Source organism: Passer montanus, unplaced genomic scaffold, assembly GCF_014805655.1.
Source record: "Passer montanus isolate IOZ18808 unplaced genomic scaffold, ASM1480565v1 scaffold85, whole genome shotgun sequence".
Lineage (NCBI taxonomy): Eukaryota > Metazoa > Chordata > Aves > Passeriformes > Passeridae > Passer > Passer montanus.
The window spans coordinates 580,677-599,362 of record NW_024373812.1 but is presented as its reverse complement, the minus strand read 5'-3'; the positions used below and the strand labels follow the sequence as shown (position 1 = coordinate 599,362).

Here is an 18,686-nt window from a genome sequence, read left to right as displayed (position 1 = left end):
ATGATCTCACATAAAGTAGATATAATGTTTAACAGTATTATTTACAAATTTCTAGTTCATTATGTAATCCAAAAGCATATTAAAAACTTAAAATAAATTTCAAAACATCCTTTCACATTCAAAAATGTGAAAAACTTCTGCTATCAATGAAATATTTAGACATTGTTGCAATCATTTCACCCAAGGTCAAGACCAAAATTATCATAACATGACCCACATCTTCAGTCTTGCTCTTGTTATTGAAACATTGAAAAGCACATACCTGACCTTTTCCTCTTAGCATCAAGATATTGGTTACTTTGCCAAAAGGGAGACCTAATGAAACAACTTCAGCTCCAGTAACACCATCTGTAATTTGACGAATATGAACGACACGTGAAGGGGAACATGGTGATCTTTTCCCTTTACTTTTTTTCTTCTCATTACCTAAAATATTTTAGGGAGGAAAACAGAAAAGTAAACAAGACAAACCCATTGCACAGTGTACATATCAAAACCTAAAGGAGAGAAACTGCTGCCTCAGCACTGACATTGACTTAGGTATTAGTTCTCCAAGCCCTAAGAAAAGATATTTCATATCTTACAAAGGGACAGTGTAAGATGATATCATCAGCTATTTCAAATCTTGATAGCAACAGCAGGGTGGGGTATGTTTGGCTTTGCTTTGGACTTGTTTATTTTCTGAAGATTTGGTTTTAGTTTGCTGTTGTTTTGGGCTTTTTTTAATGGGAGGTCAGTAACTTCTCCCCAAATGCCTACATAACATATTTACAAAATGTTAGTTGCACAAAAGAGGGGAAAGTCCCAGTTGGGAGGTAATATATTAATTTTCCTTTTATCATCAACTTATCTTTCTGTGACTGAATGGCTAACTCGAGGTTTTGGATTTGTTTTTACTTTATTAAAGAAATTTGCTCTTCCAAATTATTTTAAGTTTTAAAAAGTCTTTGAAAAGGATAGCATGAAATCCATATAAACTCTTACATCTTCACCTTTGACATACTGTCAGAAGTCTGGCTTTTTGAACATATGCCTGTTTGGATCCTGTAAGGGACTGATCTGGATTAGTAAGTGACCAATGACTGCATTTCAGGAACTTTACTCAGTATCCTTGAGAGCACTTTAAAGCAGTACACCATATCTGGAACAAGCATATTGTTCTAGAAGCAGTTCCAATGGAGGCAAGAGAGATAGTCTTAATATCTAATCTGTTACATTTAGCCTTCCAAGGAGAAACACAAAAGATTGGGAAGAAGTTTCTGTGTGAGCTATATGAGAAATTTCAGATTTTGCTGTAGGTTTTGCATACAGTCTAAGGCTGAGAACTGGTTCACACAAGTCATTCTGCATAAGGATGTTTACAGAGGGTCTTTTTATTACTGAAAGCCTGTAAAATTTCAAGTTGGATGATCAAAGCCCCAACCATACCACACTTAACAATTCTCCCACCTGCAAAACCGAAAAGTCTGTTATGCATTGATTTTTCCATCAAGAAGTTTTAAATGGCTTCATGTGCTCTGTATGCATTCTGAAAAATGTGAACTTTATGACAAACATGACCATTTTAAACACATATTGGTACCAAGACATGACAGGACATATTACTAGTAAACTCTAACAACCTATTTTGTTACTTTTCAGGTTCTAAATGGACTATATGTCCCTGACTTAATACTAAGTCAAGGAATGCTGGACCAAAGGAAGCAGGAAATGAAGCCTAGTATGAATTTTGCTTTTAGTTTTATATAAGACAGACTTGCAGAAGCTGTATCTTCTGGGTTCTGACACACTGTCAGAAGTGACAAAATGGAGCTAAGTGGCAAACTGTTGCAGTGCTTCTTTGTTTGTGAAACTTTAGCTAAGTTACCAAATTGGCAATAAAAGCTAGCACATCTTAAATATAAAACCTCATAGTTTTTTTAACCATGCTTCTTTCTCCAGCTGTGGTTCGATACTAATTTTGATGCAGTGATAACCATCTGTATCTTCCAACATCTAAATTTCCAAATTGATTCAAGATTTCTTTAAAAGCATGCCAAAGGTGATCACCTTTCTGAATTGTACTCTCAATTGAGTGAAAGTAAAAAATGCTTTCAGACAGACCAAAAGAAGCCTTATGAAAAGGCTTATGAAAATTGGTTCCTGATGTACAAAGGGAAGTTCATTACAATCACAATTCATGACTGGTACAAATGTATTCCCTAAGTAACCTGAGGTAGAGAGGTACACATTTTAGATATGTGACCCACCAGACCAAAAAAGCCCCAAAACCCCAAACATAACAATAAAAAACAAGTCCTGCAGCTGGAGCAGCTGTACTGGGTAAAAAGATGCATTTCAAGAGTGACCATATTTGATTTTAGATTTATATGATTATTAATGAGAATGCCTACTACTATACCCCAAAAACCTCTATATCATTTAGATATCTTGGATACCACTGTAAAGGATCAGTCATTGCACTGTTAATTAATAATATATACTTCAGCTATTACATTGCTGAGCTATAAGCTAATGCTATTTCAAGCCAAGCAGAAACATTTGGACATCACATTGAATTGATCAGCAGAAGTATAAACAACCTGACATGTGCAAGTCAAAGAAATCAAAAAGAAAATCTTCAAGTTAGCTCCTCAGACTCCTCCTTCTTCCTCACTGAAAATATAGCAAGTCTTAGACACTTACCAAAAGGTGATCTGCTCTGTCCTTTGCCCTGATATAAAATAAACTATTTGGAAACCACTGCTGACAGGCAATTGTCTATGTCATGATTTAGATAATTTATTTGACATACAGTTACTTCATACAACCATTGGTCATTAACACTCCATGTACACCTAATGCTGGAAGTAATATTAACAAAAGTAGTAACAGCTTTCTCTCACTTTCAACTTCCTGTCTGATCTAAAACTACAAGTAAACAAACATATACTCTTACTGCATCTTCCTCAACACACACACACACACAAAACAACAAAGGAAAAAAAAAAAAACAACACAGAGAGAGAACAGTTGAAGAACTTTGAGGTTTTTTTTTTTAATGTATACCTGTAACTGAAGTAGAATTGCTCATGGTAGAAGGTCTATTACTGACGCTGGAGGCAGCTTGTCAGGACCACACTAAAGAAATAAAAGACAAGATTACTAGTAAAAGCTGTTACAGAGAAAGCTCAATGTATAAGTGCAACAACTCCCTTTATTCTTCCCAAGAACACCCCCTTTCTATACACAATACCCACAACTGCTAGGAACTTGTTTTTCAGGAAAAAAATGTCAACAACATAACTTTTTCCCATGTCTCAATAAATCAGTAAATTCATATTTAAATCATATTTAAAGTTCATATTTAAATCTATCTCACTACAGTTCACTTTTTAAAATACCAAGAATAACAAATGCTTAAGAAAAGAAATGAGCTGGCTGCAGGTTTTGTGTCTGCAATACAACATTACTTCCACAAATGCACAGCAACCTAGGTAAAGTCTGCATTTGCAACAGGACACAGGGGCCCTTGAGCAAAACTAATTTGAGATATATTTAAACAAACCCATGGCACATTTAAAAAAAAAATCTGGTTTCAGTACATTTTTTTTAAAATACATATGACTTACCATCAAATTCTTAGGACAAAGATCAAAGTATTTGCTTTAAGAATGTTAACAATTTGAGGTTCTAACTACTTACAGAAAAGTAGTTACCACAGGTCTGTCATTCAAAAACCAGCATCTAGCTCCAGTTATGTCTGTTTACTCAATAAGACTGCTGTAATATCCCAGCCAAGGATCAGCTTCAAAACACCAACATGAAACAAGGTACATCTTGAACAAAGAAAACACCTCTGAAAGGCAGTTACATTTCCTGAAACTTTCACCACTCTCTTCCATAAGAGAATTTGAATGAAAAATAGAGACCAAGGGAGTGATTCTACATGATGGAATAAGTTGATCTAAACAGCTTCTCATCACTTTGGTGGAAAGACAACTTCCCATTGCCCCGGTCCAATATTCCTACATGACCATGAACTATTTATCTTGCATCAAGTCCAGTGCCCAAGAGTTTTCCTATGAGATTAATCAATTCTCCAGGCTACCAGCATTCTAGGCTAGTTATTCAGCTGAAAGAAACGTCGAGAAGTGGCAGGATGGTTTATCCTTACCCCTGCAAAGAAACGGGTAAGGATAAGCCATCACGTTGGCTTGCATTGGCTGCAAAAACACTGCTCAGAGTACTGGCTTATATGGGGTCCGTGCTAAAAGGAGCAATTAGGTTCTCCTCATCCTTGTTAATCATGCGTTCCTGCACCTTCCCTAGTGTGGGAAAGTCATTCACAACAGAAGACTGTGACTAGGCTAGGGTGCTTAAAAACCTTTTTAGCCAAATTTAGCTGCTCATGAAGGAGCACAGGTGTTAGTGTGGATGGAAGAAAATATGAGTGTGTTCATTCCTCTCCAGCAACAGCAGAGACTTATTTTTAACCAGGAAACTACATCTTAACAGTATATTTAAGTACAACATATAATTGTGACAAACAGCAAAAATCATTTTTACATTAAGAGAACTAAAAAATATAAATCCTGTATTTTAAATAAATGTCAATTAATTGGTTACTAGATGTCATGCATATCACACTGCACTTGCACAAATACTAGAATGTAATTAACACGCAATACTGATATTAATTTTTACGTATTAGCACTACACTGAGTATACCAGCACTCCCTATTGCACCTACAGAGCATATTTTGATTGTAAAATGATAATTAAACAAAAGCTGTATGTGCAGATGTTGTAGAAAGTATAAATTATGGTCCTTTATTACACCAAACCTTTCTTTTATTTACTGGAGGCAGGAAGAAAAACTGCTACTGATGCAACTCCTGTTGGAGGCTTTGTTTCAGTAAAGTGGAGGCTTTAATTTGGTTTTTAACTTAGCATTTTTTAACTTAGCATTTATTCAACAGCAGGAACCTCTGCATATTTCCAGAAGGCTGTTAAAAAATGTGGCGTATTACCACGTCCAACATGTATTCTTACCATCTCATATTTAATTTTATATACACTGGTATTAAAAAAAACCCTCAGACATTTTCATAAAATATTTTCCAACTTCTTCCACTTTTAGCACACACACAAAGAAACACAATGCAGATGGCTGCAGTGACCTGTTTTACAACTCTTTGTGTAACTGGCCTGTATTCGTAAAACTGAAGCTGTAGCTCACTGCAGCACAGAATGAACTGCTGCTCCAGGATGGTGGACCAAACCAGCTTTGACAGGAGAAAAGTTATACCAAAATTACAACCTTCATCCATGACATGTGCCTGTACTTAAAACTGACACATCATTCAGTCACTACATCCTAAGACAGTTCCCTAGATTGTGCCGTTACACTGACAACCATTAACCCACTACAGCAGCGAAAACACAAAGGAACTCTTTAAACCCCAAACTCATCACCTATGAAACTGTTTTATTTGGTTTAATAAGATCAACAAAGCTTTGGGCTTCTTACAACACAGAGAACCATCATCACTGCAAATGTCTAACTGTCGTCATATCTTCAAACTGAAACAAGGAGTATTTTTAAATTTACATACTTTTAACTATGTTTTTATTAAAAAACCAAAACAATTTAACATTAAATCAAGACACTGTAAAATAACTGGCCTCGCCTAGGCTTGTTAAGTCTAGAGCCCTGACTACAGAACCTGGTTTTTTACAGAAGAATTTAGGATTTTACCTGAAGATCTTGGTTATACTTTTTGTTATTGTCTGAAAGCTCCACTGAAACACTGCTCCAATTTTTAACTTGTGGTATCAATACTAAGTTATATACCCACCCAAACAATTACAGCACATTTATTAACTATAGCATGCCCCTTGGGAGGATGTAGTATATGAAAACTGCTAGGAATGACACTGTTTTTGCAGGTAGCTGATCAAGGTATTTCTCAAGTACAAGAATACTAAAAAAGATGCTTTTTATCATCTCCTTGTTTAGCCAGCTTATAAATGATAACCCCTCTCATTCACTGACTGAAATCAAAACCAAACCAAATGCAAAAATGTTCTAAAAGATTGCAAAGATAAACTGACACCATGGCAGCTGTGCAGATTGAAGTACAAAATATGTATGTTTGTGATAGTCTGGACTGAAGAGAAAGACAACATTTACTTCTTCAGTGTTTTCACAACTCTGCTCATATAGAATATACAAAGAAATTACAAAAGTTCAGGGGTAAAGACCGTTTGATCAATCTCTTTCTTTTCCACAGAAAGGTGAAAGAGATACTTTTAAAATACTTTGTAACATAAAGCATTTAATGTAGTGACAAACATCTGCTACAGGCTGCTCTGGGTTCACAAGGCCTTTAGTGTTGAAAAACTCAACACAATAGGGTAGTGTGCCCTAGATAATGTCTTTGAGGATTCTAACTGAATCTTCCTACGGAGGCTAGAGAGTCCTACCATGTCCCTAATCTCTTTGTACATGAGTCTTCCACTGGTTACTTCTTAGTTATTCAGTATTTAAATCCAGCTGAAAAAAAGAGCAGTCAAACCCTGCCTCCCTTGACATCCTTCCCTGTCCACAGTTCATAGACACTTAAAAAGCACCTCTTTAAGAAGAGACAGGAGCTCACACTGCCCGTGTGCCACCACATCCATTTCAGCTTTCACAGCACAACAGCGGGGTAGGACAGCTGCTTAGCCTCAGCGAGCTGCTTGCACCAGCTCTCTGTGAGGCCACACAGTGAAAGACAACAGGCAGGCAGGACAAGTAACCATGCTGCCTAACCCTTCCCTGATGTACACTTCTTCCAGCACAAACCCTACCTCACAGAAAGCAGCACCTGCCTTCTGAGTGCCAGGACTGTACCAATTACATGGCGAATATTCCTTCTTTCAGACTGTGATAAACGAGGTAAATGGAATAGCTCAAAAAAAGGACAGCTACCAAACCAAGGCTGCAACATTGTCCCCTAGTCCTGCACTCACTCCATCATTCCAAACACATTAATCATCTCCTAAGATCTTAAGACACCCTTTTTTACACCACAAGACTTTCCACCTCTCCTACTTCAAGGCAGAATTTTAAGATTTTTTGGGGATTATTACTTGGCTACAGGTAAGGCAAGAGCAACAGAACAGCTACAGCTGGACTAAGTTTACTCTTTCCTTGTATTATTAAGTAGGAACTAGAAACCAGATGCTTAGAAAGCTCAGTTTGATTTTGGACATCTTTTTAAAAACAGGTAATCTACAGCGCTGAGTAAACAATCAAATAAGAGGCCACCACAAAGTGTGAAATTCAATGATAGGTTAATGAAACAAAGTATTCTTCCGTACCTACCAGATCAATTTCCCTGACTAAATAAGGCCTACTACACAACTGACTACAGAAACAGGTGCCTGCCCTGAAACTACTTCAGCTGTTTTATGATTTTTTTTTTTAATTCTGATAGTAATTTATGCTCATGATTCTGCAATTCCAGGATAAAACCCACTGCATTCATAGCAAAAAAACATAAACATCTGAAAGTCAGGAACTCTAAGTTTCTAAAATCTTTGTGAGTCACATAGTTGGAAACAGAAGGGTAAGTCTAGTACTGCAAAATCCTTCTTTAGAACACATCCACATGTTAAAACTATGGCAGGTATCTATTTAGCATCACTTCTGGAATCACTGAATCCTATAAACAATCTTTTCATTTCTAAAAAAGCTGTAAGTAACTCCCTTATTACCTCCCCTCATCATTCAGCTGCAGTATTTTCTTCCCCTCTCATTTTCTAGAAGCCACAAATTCTTCAGTACAGTTCAATTAATTAGAAATGCAATAGTTCCAGAGAAACTTACATTTATATTGATGGTTTTCCTAGAATTTAGCTAGTCATCTTTCTATGCTACTATTTTTAAGTCAACGAGGAAGACTATGATCATAGGTTTCATCATGAAAAAAAGAGCATGGACAATTTTAATGGAAAAAAATTATTTCAAAAAGGACCTCTGTCCATGCATGTAAATTAGAACTGTACATTTTTCTACCAGATTCTACATGGCAGAACAAATTAATTACTTGAAATTTGTCCCAAAAGGGCAAATTTCAAAACATGACAATTTCAAGCTATACCAGTGATAACCATAGTTATATTTACACTATATATATTTTATTAATTTTTACAGAATCTGACTTCAAAAACAAAAGCTAAGGGCATGAGAAGAATGAAAATTTCCTTTATCTTCTACTTCTGTACCATGTCTCTAGACAATTACTATAGTCATTTACTCTTTCTTCCTCTTTCATGTTTGCAAAGGAGATGCAGCTCCTACTTCCAAAATGGGGATTTAATATGGAGTACAATGTTGCTGGTGCCAAAATAAAGATTTCAAAGAAAGTGGAGCCAAACTATGGGAAATGTCAAAACCATGTATTTGTGCTAAAAATAAACTGACCTTAAATAGATGAAGGCTACCATTTCAGTAAGCTGAATAAGAAATTAATTATAGGTAATGATCACAAATAAGAAAGCCTCGTTTCCTCTGCTATAAAGACCCCTCTCAAACACAGGCTCAAGCTGCTGATTGCCAGTCACCCTAGAAGCACTGTCTCAGCACTGATGGCTGCTCTTCTGTAGGCCTGCGTGCTCACTGGCTCTGCCAGCAACACTGCTTGCTCCGTGGCCTCTTGTCAACTACTGAAGCTCGCTCCTGTACTGGTAACAAGGTACTGCACACCTTCAAAGAGGTATGTAACAGTAATTAAACTGTTAAGAGAAAAACATGATGCATTTTGCATTTATGCTAGATAAAGAACAAGAACACAAGGAAACTAACATTTTCCTCCTGAAGATACAAAATATGCAAGACGAACCTTAAGCATGTGATTATCAAGAGCTGTAAAATTAAGAGTGACCACCTTAGTTTTTTAATTAATATAAAATATGCATTTTCATTCTTAATGTCAGAAATACCTCGATGTAGTGTGAAAGCCTTAAGCTCATCCAAAAGGACAATAAGCCATATAGCATTATGAATATTCCAGAAATTCAGCAGACATCATGACACAGCGGCAGAGCTTTCTTTGATACTGTCATCAAAGACGATTGCTTTTCTTTGTGATATCATCACTCATTTACAGTTTCCAAAAATATTGTTTCCTGACAGTATAAATACAAACTTGACTGAAAAGAAAGATTGATGTGTATGCTTCCTAGGTAGCTTAAGCCTTAAATATGTGACGATTAATTTTTCCTCAAGAGTAAATACAGTTTTTTTGTGAAGAATATTTACTTAAGTTACTGCAATATACTCCTTCCACATATATATTTTTTTCAAATTATCAACAGAATACTCAACACAATCTTTACTAAAAGTCTTCATTCTTATTCTTAATAAGCAAGTGAATATGGGAACATATCTATAAATAAACACCATACAGAATGAAGTGTACATCTGTACGTACTGTACAGATGAAGATATTAGGCTTTAAATTTAAGGGTTTTATACTTCAAGTCACAAATGTATCTATACAATGCCACATTGTGTAGGGTTTTGCATAATTTTACACTTCACTACACACAAGTCATGACATAAACATCCAGGATCCCAAATAAACCACCCGTAAGCTGTCCCTCTTGACTTTGGTCAGAAGAAAATTTACATAGCCTTATAAAGTACCATAACTTGACAATCTGGTTTGTAATTCACTATTAAAGGTTAAAATCAAGAAAGAAGAAGAGCTGAAAGAAACCATTACACCAATGCCAAACAATATAGTAACAGCAAAACCCAGGAGGGATTTTAACTAAAGCACTAGTGTGTGAAAGGCTATAAGAGAGATTCTTCCATTTATACCAACTGCTAACTGATCTGTAACAACAGTTATGCTATGTAATAACAAGTATTTTAAAAAATTGAAAAAAAGATTGAAAGATGTTAGCAAATTACAGGTGATGGTAAACAGCTTAAAGGAACAGAAAAAACCCACTGTGATACAAGTAAAAATGTGATGAACTGTGGATTATTTTCTTTCCTCTTGCAAAGAAAATAGTTTAACTTGCACAGCATGAAGAAAGAGAAAGAAAACTAGCTGGATCACAACAGCAATCAAAATTTCTGCAAAACTGCTATCTGAAGCATCCCTTTTAGCATTTATTTTTAACTCTAGTTCCTTCTCAAAACAGAAAGATTCCAGGATACAATGTTTATCAGCAGCTCCATCTTGCAGCATAAAAGACACCTACTTTTGTTACTTTGATTCCTATTGTTTGCAGAAGTACATATATGTAGCTTAGTTAAAGAAAAAATTATTGGAGGTAGGGGGAAGGAAACTCACTTGCATCCAAAAAACACCACAGGAAGATTCCAAAAATATTTGACTCTTAACTGATCAATCATTTAACTTAAAGCATGAAACTACTTTATCTAACTTACAAATTTTCAGAGCGCAACAAATAGTTTTAAAAAAATCTTTCCAGTCTCAACTTAACGGTGACACTCGAAAGACACATCTTCTTGACTGCATGGTTTTTGTCTATTGAATTTTCTTCACAATTGAAGATTTCATCCAAAAGAGAGGAATTTTTACTTTTTTTAAAAGAAAATTCATATGCACAAACACTAATTTAAATCTAAGAATTGCACACTTAAAGGGGTTGGAAAGAAATAAAAGTCTGTTTGATGATATGTATCACATAAATTATGAGCTGAATAATTGTTCTAGCACATGAAAGACTTGTCTCAAGATCAACAACAGATTCAATATTTTTGTTCATAAGATGAATTTTTAATTACTCCTTAATGCTTTCTAGGAGAGTAGTGTTGCATGCAAGGAAAACACGGTCACAACTATGAACTCCACAGCTCTTGTCCTTTCTGTCTCGTGTATTTAGTTTCCTCTGTACTTTGCAATGTTTCTTATCAGTTTCTCACTCTGAGGAACTCTCTCATGCAGTGGTCTGCGCTTCTCAGGCCCACTTCCACTTCATCTTTTGGAAAAATTAGTAATAAACTAGCTCCTGTAAGGATCATACTTTAAAAGAAAGCTTCTGTATTAATACACTAGTTACACAAATGAGGGGAAAGTCATAATCTCAGCCTGTTGGCAGACACAGGAGATAGCACAGCATCAATAAACCTCTATTTTTGTTTACATCTTCCCCTATCCAGAAAACATACATCTTTAGTTGAAAAATGTTTCATCTTTTCAGCATACATGGAAAAGGACAAGTTCTCCTTGCTCATTCCTTCACCTAAATATTACATCAGTCACACAACATCAACTGTTCCCTTCAGTTTTACTTCACAGTGACATATACTCTAACAGTGTTCATTTCTTCCATCTCTCAATGGAACACACAAGTTAGTTGGTAAAAAAATTATTTTTCCTTGATTAAAGTACACTGTGAAGTCATTTAACAGTAAAACATACAACCATGGAAGAAACATGATTTTGAGAAGAAAACCTGTGAAGCAAATACAACTCCTGAATTTTATCAATAATTAAATCAACTCTGTGCTTTATAAAATAGTAGTTTTTAAACAAGTTATCACCTTTGCAAAGTCTACAGTTTCAAATTTGACCACTTGGTTGAAAATTGAATGACTTAGCACTTTTCAGTTTAGAACAGTTCAAATCTGTTCTTTGGATTGCATGCTTTGAGAACCCTGGATCCTGCTGAAACTGCTTTTTGTGTGCGTGTCTGTGTGTGTTCTGAGATGTTCACCTTATATTTCAAGCACTGAAACAGCAACAAGTACATTATAAACAGCTCCTCTGAGAGAGCATATCATCCTTCACAACACACCAGGCTACACTTGTTACACACATGCATTAAAACACCAATTTTGTACACAAAATAGCTGAATCCTTTGTGTCCAAAATAAGTTCACAAAAAAAATTCTAATTAATTATAATGTTGTTACTTCAGGATTCTACACCAGAGACTGCATTTATTGTCCACTCCTCAGCCCTACAGAGACCAACCACTATACACCAAAACCAAGCTATACAGAGCAGATGCTACAGAGGATCAGTACAGACAGAGTGACCTTTTCATATATATACATATATTCCCATTACTGTACATACATATAAATATACATACATACAGTTGAAACTTACGTGATGGCAAGACAAAAATTACCATGAGCAAACTGATCTCCCTACAGACAGTACATTATGGGACATTGCAGGAAAGATTAGCAATGAAGAGTTATTTTCAAGTTACTTTCACACTTTTAAAGCACTCAATTTTACTTCCATACATTTGTTTTCTATTTTAGAAAACTGTTGTACACTTACAAGCAGGGTTGTACACAGCAGAAGAAAATTACATAGAAAGAGAATCTTCTATGACAGAATTTCAAACTAATGACAATTATGATAACTCAGTTTCTCTATCAGGTTTTATTAAACACAAAAAAGTTTCTAGCAGTGACAGAAATCAAATGAAAAACAAGCATATCACTTAGATAGTTCAAGAAGTTTGCTCCACAGAAACTTAAGTTTTGCACTACATTTTCCACCCTATTCAAGGTCGTATAGTGTGCACTGAATAACTTCACATTAACTGCTTCAACATAGACTGTGTTTTGGGAAAGGACAGATAACTGAGATGAAGGGGTAGGAACAGATGCGAAGCTAGAGTAGTTCTCCTGATAACACAAGACCAAAACAAACAGCTAGTCTGCATACACAAGAAAGCAAGAAAGACACAAACATAAGGAGCAAGAAAGACAAATTAGAGACTAGAAAATAGAAACAGATGAACTGACAAATCAAAAGAGTAAGAAAACTAATTCAGTATAGTGTAATAAAATGAGGAAGTGAACCAGCAAAAAACCTACAGAAATGGAAAAAAAAATAGAGAAAAAAAATCCTAATTAAGCTGAGCACAATCAGAAAGACAAAGAAGGCCTAAAAGTACCAAGAGGGACTACACGCAATTTATTAATTAAACTACATCACCTCTTAATGTTACAAGTCAATAAAACACTTGGATGGTATATTCTTTTCATTTTAAGTGGTCTTTGGGATCACTGCACCATCATGCATTTCATGCTGACTCCCAAATAGTATCTGTGTTTAGCCTAGAAAATACTGCGGTTAAAAGCCTGAAGACATATAGAATCATAGAATCATTTAGGTTGGAAAAAGCCTTTAAGATAGGGGAGTCTGCATCGCAAAGTATTGAAGCATAATTTACACATTCAAATGCAGTATGAAGTATGTTATCACTCTGGACATGTGTAAAAATGTGCCTTGAATTCTTGCTTTAAAATTGTTTATTGTTTTTCTCCAAAGTAGTGCAGTCTAGGAATCACCCAGTAAGATGGATCAAAAGCAGTAGAGATACTCTAAAATTTTCCTTCTCATGAAGGTACATCTGCCTCATGTACCGCTTCAGTTGTAGCTAACATGCAACCTACAGACAAGGAAAGGGTTACCATTCCCTGATTTTGCCATATGGTCTGGTTGCACCCAAAGCAGATGACGTGGTAAGATTTGATTTCTGCCTATAAGTGAAGTGGTTCTGGATCATCCTTATTCCTGTGACTAATGCAATCCACCCTTGAAGAAAATAGTAACATCTCATTTAAAATGGTAAAATCCCAATAGAGAGCACTGAGCCCACCATATACCTCTGCAGCTGTGTGAAGTATGCACTTTCACAGAGTGCACACATGCAAACACAATTCTACTACTTCTACTACTCACTGTGCAGAAAGAATAATTTATCTTCTCCTTGACTCCAAATGCCTTTGTAATAGACCATGTCTTTTAATGAGTAAGAATGGCAACAAGTTAAACTACTAGTAGTTCAGTGAAATCAAGGAAGTTAATTGCAAAGTTAATGGTTGGTTTATTGAATTATAGAAGCATTCATTCCATTGGCTTTCACAAGAAATTCAGGGTGTGGTTCCTGGTCAGTTTAAGCTGATCTGTAGCTAGAGTGAGCAAAGGCAATCATGTCATTCCTCACCCCACTGTTTTTTACAGCTCTCACGGCAGTGACTAACAACTGCAAGGCAGCATGGTACCAGAATAACTTATTTTACCATGCAGTTCACATATGACAGTTGCTACACTATGAGGGAGGTGCAGAAATGCACTGTTGAGGATGGTGCTGCTCTTTTGGCATCAGACCTGAGTTTCAACAACTTCAGTCAAGAGGGAAACAGCAAAAGCAGGCAAGAATGGTATTAACAGAAGTAGACAAAATACTTTTTCACCTACCCACTCTGCAAAGAGTATCAAAAATGCTGCCTCTAACTCCAATGTAAAACTCACGTCCACCGTCCTGAAGAAATAGGAACAATTTTCACATACTGAAATGAGAAAAGAAAAAGGAAAAAAAGTCTCTTAAATATAGTCTTTCATTAAAAATATGCAACACCAAATGAAACTGTAAGTAAAAAATATAGACAACGGTCAAAAGCAAGAAAACCAAAAGCAAAAGTGCAGTTAAATGCAACAGTTAATGAGTGCAAAAGAATTAAGAACTGCAACTTGAAACAACAGCTGCAGGCATAATTTTATGATATAACTAACTCTCATTCTCATGTTTTGACACAAGATTTTGTTTAATCAGGATATTCTCTAAAAGAAAGTTGACAAACACACACTTGTGCTTATCACTTAACACAGGATGAGTTCAGCAGAAAACCTGATAAATACTCCCTGGTAGAACCCAAATCAACTCCTTATCTTCCCAGACAGGGTACAAAAGGCAGATTAATTGTCTTGACTACAGACCAAATCAAATGAACGGCAATTTGACAACTGCTAGGGAAACTAAGAGATTTATTAATATTCTGCTATTTTCATGTTCCTGATTGTGACAGATGATTTCCATTTTTGATTATATCAGACAGTAGTAGTAAACAAGATTTGGGAGTGAACAGCAAGCTCTTAAGGTGAGAACTTCATTCATACCAGGCTATACTACATGTTTTCCACAAGCACATGACTCAAAGTGGGTTAACAACAAGTATTTATGAAGCAACTATAGGAGAAGAATGATGTAATTCTATGTAAAATATAATTTCTTTTAATAGGCTCCTGAGCCAGAAATCTATGGACAGAAGAAGTGGTTGATGACTCTTTAAAAGCTTGAGCATTATCTTCCAGAATTCTTGTTACCTGAAGATTTAATCTGGTACCAGAATGACTGAATTTAATTTGAAAACAAAATACCACTACTGTGTATAGTGTTGTTCCTGAGCTTCCCTCTTACTAACCCACAAGGAGGCCACTAACCTCAACTATAAACACCCACAGGTTTAGGTACATATCTGGTCTGCTTTTGATAACCAACAAAAAAAATTACAGTTTACACCACTTTGATTCCTTTGAATTTTTTAAGTTTAACTTGAGTCACATATTCCTGCTAACAAAATAAGCTTAAATAAAGAACCAATTTCTTTGCCATAAAACTGAAATTACAGCTTTTTACAGAAATTTTCTGATCCAAATAAAAATTACTACTCTGTGTTTACTGTGACATATTCTCACCCTTATTAAATATAATGTTTGGATATAAATTAGCCTCAGCATTCCACAGAAAGAAATTGATGCTTTTATTTAATTTCTGCATTAAAGGAGCATGGAAGTGTAATTTTTCTTCTTTCACTTTTTTTTTTATTTCAATGCCCTTGAAAATAAAAAGTCACAAGACAACTTATGAAAAATTTTGTTTTACTTTAGATTTACTAGGGCAGTTTTAATCAATACCTCAATAGCTTGCATTTTCAACAAAGTTTGGAGATCAACCAATGGCATTCAATTCTCAGAAGGCACTTAGCATATTCTAACAAAAAAAGAACATTCCCAAATCACTCAAAAACCCCAGCTCTTCCTGAAGTGTCACAGGCATCTCAGAGAATACTCAAACTTGCAGTTATCACCAACCACCTGTATCTTCACTGAAACAGATAAAGGCTCTACTTCAGAAAATTTCTTTAAAAACACTCAGTTGATTCACCTTTAATATGTCTATAGTCTTTGTTTCACTCTCTCAAAAGAAAGTTTATTAGGGAGGTTCTACTTTGCAATGTTAGATTTGTAGAGTTTAAGAATTACATATATTTTACCTGCATCATTTCTACCCAAACCAGAAACAATGCCAACATTAAGTTATCTTTATTAGTATTTCAGGGCAGTATGCAAACTGACACAACTCTTCTTTCCTCCTTACTCAACAGAAATAATAAAGCCTTTATAAAAAATTTTTAAAAATACTTGGGAAAAGAGGTTATCATACTAGTTGTATGACAGCATAGAAATCCTACACCCACATTAGACAGCAATTCCAAACCTTAGGAAAAAACCAAACAAACAAAAAACCAAACCCCTGCATTCTCTAACAGAACAGAGGTAAAACAAAATTATAAGCTCCTCCACAAGCAAATTTGGCAAATTAAGAAAAAAAAAATTCACTGCAGTGAGAACATTCATAATTTTCTCTTGAAATTTTGCAACATGCACTTTAATTTAAAATTATACTGAGTAATTCTGCTATTAGCATTTTTTTCACATTTTCTTTAAATTTTGCGAAAAGATACCTCTTAAGATTATTTGCTGTTTGATTAATCAGCATGTATAAAAGACTGTTCTCATCAACATGTCTCCCTATAAAGGCTTCTATTACCACAGTGTGTTAAAAGATGTCAGGAAGTTTTTTGAATCACAAGGGAAAAAGAAGCCTTAACTTCTGTATCAGAATACCTACATTTTAAGAACAGCAAAGGTTTTACATGCCACCGACATGCAGGACACAAGTTTAAGTTATTGTAGCATCTATGTCTTTGCACCAAGTTGGAAGTGCTGACTTCCGTGAACATTTATATTTTCACCTCTGCATACGGTAACAATGAAAAAAATAAACATTAGGTTAGTTTCCTGGGACAGTTGAATTTCCCATCATGGCCAAGCTACCCAGACCTGAGATTCTAAAATATCAGTAGGTAAAGGAAAAATATCAGCAATCAAATTTTCACTTAAAAAGCAGCCAGGGAAGTCAGCAGTACACACAATGAACTTGGGTTTATTACTTAGTTTCAAGTTGAGAAACTTTATCAAGACACACAACAGCCAGCTACCGTCACACTATCCCAGCAGTGGGAGCACAATTCAGACTTGTTTAACATATCTTTATGTTCTGCGGACGACAACGCTGTAGCAACTTCATCCCTGTAACAATCTGCTGCATAGTTAAGGCTTTCAATAAGGTCTACTAAAACGCATTACACGAATAACCATCCTGATTATTGATTAACTCCGCAGAACTGATGTCAATCAGTTCGCTTCCACATATGCACTTCCACCAGGCACCAGCGACAAGGCGAACACCAGCGGTCCCACGTTTTCTGTGCTACAGACAAGCACCCCCCAGAGCTGGGGCACTAAACTTCAACTACCACGTGAAACCGCAAGTACCCAAAACCTCATGCGATCCACCGCTCAGAAACCCGCGCGACAAAGGATTTTTTTTACCACTTCGACAGGGGTAACCCCGTACTAAAGTTTAAACCCGGGCGAGCGCAGGCCCCGAGGGGCGGCCGCCCCTCTGCCCCGCGGGGGGACGGGAGCCGCGTCCAGCCCCGCATGTGGCGCTTCCCGGCGCTTCCCGGCCCGGGGCCACGGCCCCCAAGGGGCAGGAAACCGGCCCTGGCCACGGCCGTGGGGAAAACGCGGCGCCCTGGGAGAAAAAGAGAGAAGAGGAAAGAGGAAGGGAACGGAAGCGAGACCCGCACGCCCCGAGTACCACAAAGTTGCCGGCGGCAGCGCCCGGCCCCTCAGCTCCAGGTCGGCGACGGCCGCTGGCTTCCTCCTTCCACAAGTACCTGGCGGAGCAGCCCTCGGGAATATCCCCACCCCAAGCCCGGCCCCTCCGAAACCCGGCCCCTCGCTCCGACACCCACCTTTCCCCTCGCTCCGCTCCCTCCGACGGGGGCGGAGAGGACCTCCCCCAGCCCCTCTCTCTCCACCCCCGCTGCTCCGAGGAAGCAGGAGCCGGGATGTGCTGGTCACCGCCCCACCCCGCACCAGGTGGAGCCCTCGGGGCGCTCCCCCGCGCCCCCCCTCCGCGGCCTCTCCCTCCGCGGCGCCTGCGCAGTGCGGCGGTCCCGCCGCTGTGGGGCGCGGTCGGGCTGTGCCGGGGCCTCGCCCGCCCGCCCCGGAGCACGGGGGGAGGGCTTGGCTCACTCGGCATCACATAAGTTGGAAAAGACGCTGAGGTCTTCGAGTCCAATCTGTGGTCCGAGCGCCATGTCAACTACACCATGGTACCACGTCCAGTACCTTCGTTAAAGATGTCCAAGGACGGTGACTCTACTACTTCCCTGGGCAGCCCCGTTCCAAATTTTAATCAGCCCTTCTTGAAAACGTAACTCCTAATGTCCTCCCCTGGCACAGCTTGAGGCCATTTCCTCTTGTCGTGTCGCTGGCTGCCTGGAAGAAGAGACCGACCCCGAGCTGGCCGCACGCCTTTGAGGCAGAGGTCGGGAATGGTAAGGTCTCCCCTCAGCCTCCCTTTCTCCAGGCTAAACAGCCCCAGCTTCCTCAGCTGCTCTTCAGAAGACTTGGGCTCCAAAGCTTTCCTCTATTACGTTTTCCTTCGCTGGGTTCTCTCCAGAACCCCGGTGTCTGTCCTGCTCAGAACTGAAAGCAGGATTTGATGTACAG

The 18,686-nt window shown here is 37.6% G+C and overlaps 1 protein-coding gene across 5 annotated transcripts in view; it reads right to left on the bottom strand.

The window, feature by feature from the left end:
- Nucleotides 1-18,087, bottom strand: part of PTBP3 (polypyrimidine tract binding protein 3) — a 43,929-nt gene extending 25,842 nt beyond the window's left edge. For 4 of the 5 annotated variants that reach the window (XM_039733244.1, XM_039733247.1, XM_039733249.1 and 1 more), the window contains exons 1-4: nucleotides 17,924-18,087; nucleotides 14,238-14,329; nucleotides 3,049-3,120; nucleotides 263-426 (exon numbers count right to left, since the gene is read on the bottom strand). In XM_039733244.1, coding sequence (XP_039589178.1) covers nucleotides 263-426; nucleotides 3,049-3,073 — 189 coding nt within the window. In that variant the 5' untranslated portion in view covers nucleotides 3,074-3,120; nucleotides 14,238-14,329; nucleotides 17,924-18,087. Of the gene's footprint in view, nucleotides 1-262; nucleotides 427-3,048; nucleotides 3,121-14,237; nucleotides 14,330-17,766; nucleotides 17,864-17,923 lie in introns of those variants that run through there. The other variant, XM_039733246.1, reaches the window with a different exon arrangement.
- Nucleotides 18,088-18,686: the final 599 nt, after the last annotated feature.